The following is a 4,717-nucleotide window of genomic DNA, read 5'->3' as shown; positions in this document are numbered from 1 at the left end:
TGAATTATTGGAATATTAAATAAAAATTTTCAGAAAACATAAATGTTTATCTCTGTTACATAATATATATATATATATATATATATATATATATATATATATATATATATATATATATATATATATATATATATATTACTCTTAATAAGAGGATGAAGTAACTTGAAATTTGAGTATTCAGTCACTGGAATAAACTAACTAGCTAATGCGTTACAGTGACCTAGATTTTTTTTTAAATAAAACGAAACAATAATATTCATAATTCCGAGGATCAAAATATTTTAAAATGAAAATAGGCAAAAAAGTCACAGCCGTGCAGGATAAAATAACTCTTTTCTTTCATCTATATCCGTAAAATTACAATATCACAAATCATTTCTAAATTCACTGTCAACTGATATATTAACAGTTTTATCATAGTTCCTCCTCCCTGTAAGTGTCTAGGTAATGTTCATTTGGGACTGAGGAAATGTCCTTCACGGAACGTATCACATCATCGTGTCGGCTCTCTGGTGGTGGAAATAAATCTACTATCGCTTCACGAAATAACGGCGAGTGTATATGGATTCATTAGTCACCTATTGGATGCCAGACCTTTATTATTTTTTACTTTGTCCCCGAGAAAATTATATTCGTGCACCAGACTTCGAGCTTTTATACCGATTATGCTATTTTTTTCCCTCTGCTTTTCAATAATCACTCTAAAGTTTAATTTAATGTCATTGCGACAGTACCCGGGCGATTTCTTGATTTTGACGTTGAATAGAATTCAGGATAATGGATAATTTTCATTAGGTGACAGGTATTTGATGACATAGTATATTTGTTACAGCATTTTTTTAATTGTAGTTAATTTTAATTGTCTTCACTGAAATGGCTTGCACTGTGACAGTGACTTCAATCCGAATATTGTCGTTCTTTCGTAGCACTACTTTTATCTAAGTTTAAAGCACTGGTCTGAATTGTTTTCTTCAAAGACAATTGGCATCAGAAAATTCCCAATGGCTAAAGATATAGCCTACCCTGATTTCCAATCTTTAACACCTCATTCTTTTGCTCAACTACAAATTTTGTTGAAGTTTTTAACACCAGGGTTGATGCTGCTTTCTGCCCTCTGCCTTCCGGAACATTGTGGAGCACCTTAAGAGCTTGACACAAGCTAGTAACTAATGGAAAATAAGTGGCATGGAGAAACAGCATGTTAGTCTTATGGGCTTGGAATTTGCTATTTGCTCTTCGCATATGTCTTCCAAAAATGTTTGAATGTAAGTAGGAGTCTAACAAGTGCCACCAAAGATCTCACTACACATGTGGTCTCAGAATACCTCGCTGTTACAACTGTTTGTCAACAGTAGTGTCACGTGTGCACTTGACAAATCTTGGCAGACACACCCAGACAGGAAAGGTGAAGGGTTAGTCCAACAGTATCCAGAGTGGCAATCTGTTTCAGTTCATCCGATATACCCAGTGGAAGACAGCATCACCCCGGTAACCACAAGATGAATATTTCACGGAGGCCCGAGGAATGTGGAATGGAACAGGAACCTCTACAGGAAAGGATAGAGATCGGCGATACTTTTTACTTCAGTTCGGAGGGATTTGTTCGTGCAGGAGCTTGTCATGGTGGAGGGCTGGTGGAAGGACCAATGTACGCGTAAACTTTACAAGGTGGAGGGAGGTTTCTTTGTGGGAAGCCTGGTGAAGCGAGTTCTTCAAGTGTCGTGATGGATATCTGGTGGAGGGAACTCTACGTGGAGGGATAAAAGAACCGAGGCGTCACCTCAAGGGCCTTTTCGTTTACTGTTGCAGCCTTACTCACTCGGATGTTCTTGAATGTTGGATGGCGGTAATCAGGTAGTTTTCTTGATATTGTGATCCTGGTGGTGGTACTTTCATGATGGATGTGATGCTAATGGAAGTGTTTGGAGGCAAGCAGTGGTGATAATAGTCATGATATTATTTAAATTTTGGTCAATATATATTATCTTTAGGATGATAATGAAAACGATGACGATGGTGATTATGGTAATGATGATAGTGATTACTGTTAACGGCGTTCTTCGCAATAAAGAACAATTAACACATTTGCAATTATCAATGGAGCTTCATCAAAAACAGCAATGGTGACCCGAGCTGCTGCTGCTGTTCTGCCTAGGGTGCTTCAACTGACTTATCAGCACCTGTTGACCCTTACTGAACACACCATAGGTACGATTTACCTCGCGCAAAACGCTGACGATAACCTTGTGAGCACTCGTTAGGTACCATTTACCTCTCAGAGTGCGAAGGTGATGTAGTGAACACACGGTAAGTAACATTACCTTATAGAAAGCGCAGACGAAGACCTACCCATCCTAGCTTCTCACAACAACTCTGTCTCTCTGTGGATACTGTTGTTGCTGCTGTTATTGTTGTCTGTGGGGGTGTTGCTGTGAATGGTGGATGACGTGGTGGTGGTAGTGCTGGTTGGAGTGTTTGGACCCGAGTAGCAACTGCTGGGGGAAGCTCCCTCGTTGTTGGAGTTCTTGTTGGGAAAGAGCTGGTAGGGCTTATCCTCTCCCCGCATTTCGCATACCACATTCGTCAGCGCCATGATGTAGTTCTTGGCCAGAGTCAGCGTCTCAATCTTGGATAACTTTCTCTCTCGTTTGACGTGCGGAATTACTTCCCTCAGCGCCTGTGGAGAACATTTTTCGTTACTTTAAATATCTAAAACACTGTGGATATAGAAAGTTCCCTTCATCTGTATATTTGCAAAGATAGCAAACAAACAAATTTGCTGAGTAAACAAAACATATTTTTAGGTAAACAACTGAGATAAGGATATTCAGTAGTTATGTTTGCAGTGTGGATATAAAAAACTTAAATGTATAAATCTAGGAAGACATTGTAGGAAAGAAATGAATAATAATAATAATAAGAGTCTTCGTTTTTACAATTACATGTGCAACGTATACAGACCATAGCTGAGATCAATGACATACTATATAGAAAGCCCCTTATTATGCAGACCATTTCCGGGAAATTAGGTTAGTTTTGTCCCCATGTTGCGACCCACACCAGTAAGCTTACGCCTAGGTACCTACTTACTGCTTTGTGAACAGGGACAGCAGGTTTCTTAAGGAAACTCGCTCTATTTCTACACGTACCGGGGATCGAATCACGGACCTCAGTGTGTGAGCTGAGTGCCCTACCAACCGAGTTACGGGACACCTTAATTGTATATCTCTCGTAATTACCCAGAAAATATTAAAGTGAATAATGTTGTCGAGCAAACATACGGGAATTAAAAATGTCTAAAACATGGATAGAACGAGAAGATGACAAGTCATGAGATAATTCAGAATAAATTAAATTCAGCCAAACAATTGTAGATATTTTAAAATAATGATGAGAATGATGCAGAATCCGAATAAAATAATGAAAAGATGAAAGAAATAATTACTAAAGCTTATATAGACTCAGAGATACAAAAATATCAAATAATTCTGGATAATTAAAGGTAACTAGGGAGAGAAATATAATTGATGAAAATCACTCAAAATAGGCTATATAAAAGAATATATAAAAAGGAATATACATTAAAAATTGTTAAAATATACAGTGCTAGAGGTTCCTATAAGAGGATAGATACTTGTGGAAAAGAAAACAGCTGATTGGAGGAGTACTGGGGTACAAAGGATGATAAATACGAAAAGTTAGCTGGTCAGCTCACACTCTGAAGTCCGGAGATCGAATCTTCTCCGGTAGGGCTGGAAAACATTAGAGACCTGTTGTCATAAGACACCTGCTGTCCCTGTTCACCCTTCAGTTTAAAATAGGTACCTGGGTGTTAGTTGACTGGTGTGGGTCGCATCCTGGGACAAAACTGACCTAATTTGAGGGAAATGCTCAGCATAACAAGCGGCTTTCCATATAGTAGTATGTCACTGATGTCAGCTATGGTTTGTATACCTTGTACATGTAAATGTACTTGTAGAAATAAAGATATTATTATTATTATTGTTATTATTGGATTTTACGTCGTGAAAATTATACACGAATGAGAGTATATAGAGAGGAAAAGAAAGGCTAAGCGTTGTTGTGAGAAAATGAAAAAAAAAGTGAAAGCAAATGAGAGAATGGGTAACGGCAAATAATACTGGGAATTAACTTTTGAAGAGATTAGTAGAGTGAGAAAGTCTTGAGAGTAAATAGAGTGGATAGTTAAGAATGAATCAGGAGAGATGTTGAGGAGATGAAGGTACTGGAGAGATGAAGAGAATATTTTGAAAGTTGTTAAATGTTGACGTAAGAGAGATGGAAATTTCTGGCAATGGACAAGAAGGGATGAGTTCCAGTAAGAGTAAGAAATAGCCAGAAGTGAATGTTGAGGAAGTGAACGAGGAAGTGGATGGACTGAAAGCAGGTACATGAAAAGGGAGTGAGACCAAGATGTCAAACTGCTCTCTTGTCTCTATGCCTCACATATAATAATAATAATAATAATAATAATAATAATAATAGTGTAGGATGTAGGTTACTGAAAGCAGTGAAGAGTTTTTACGAGGATAGTGAGGCTCAAGTTAGAGTATGTAGGAAAGAGGGAGATTATTTCCCAGTAAAAGTAGGCCTTAGACAAGGATGTGTGATGTCACCGTGGTTGTTTAATATATTTATAGATGGGGTTGTAAGAGAAGTAAATGTGAGGGTCTTGGCAAGAGGTGTGGAGTTAAAA

The 4,717-nt window shown here is 37.8% G+C and overlaps 1 protein-coding gene across 1 annotated transcript in view; it reads right to left on the bottom strand.

Annotated features, from left to right (window-relative positions):
* Positions 1 to 1,951: 1,951 nt before the first annotated feature.
* Positions 1,952 to 4,717, bottom strand: part of LOC138855361 (protein dimmed-like) — an 18,744-nt gene continuing 15,978 nt past the window's right edge. Inside the window, exon 2 of the mRNA XM_070104410.1 lies at positions 1,952 to 2,677. Within this exon, the coding sequence (XP_069960511.1) occupies positions 2,363 to 2,677 (315 nt within the window). The 3' untranslated portion in view covers positions 1,952 to 2,362. The remainder of the gene's footprint in view (positions 2,678 to 4,717) is intronic.

Source organism: Cherax quadricarinatus, chromosome 91 (assembly GCF_038502225.1).
Source record: "Cherax quadricarinatus isolate ZL_2023a chromosome 91, ASM3850222v1, whole genome shotgun sequence".
In the NCBI taxonomy this organism is placed as follows: Eukaryota; Metazoa; Arthropoda; class Malacostraca; order Decapoda; family Parastacidae; genus Cherax; species Cherax quadricarinatus.
This window is presented reverse-complemented; position numbering and strand designations above follow the sequence as displayed.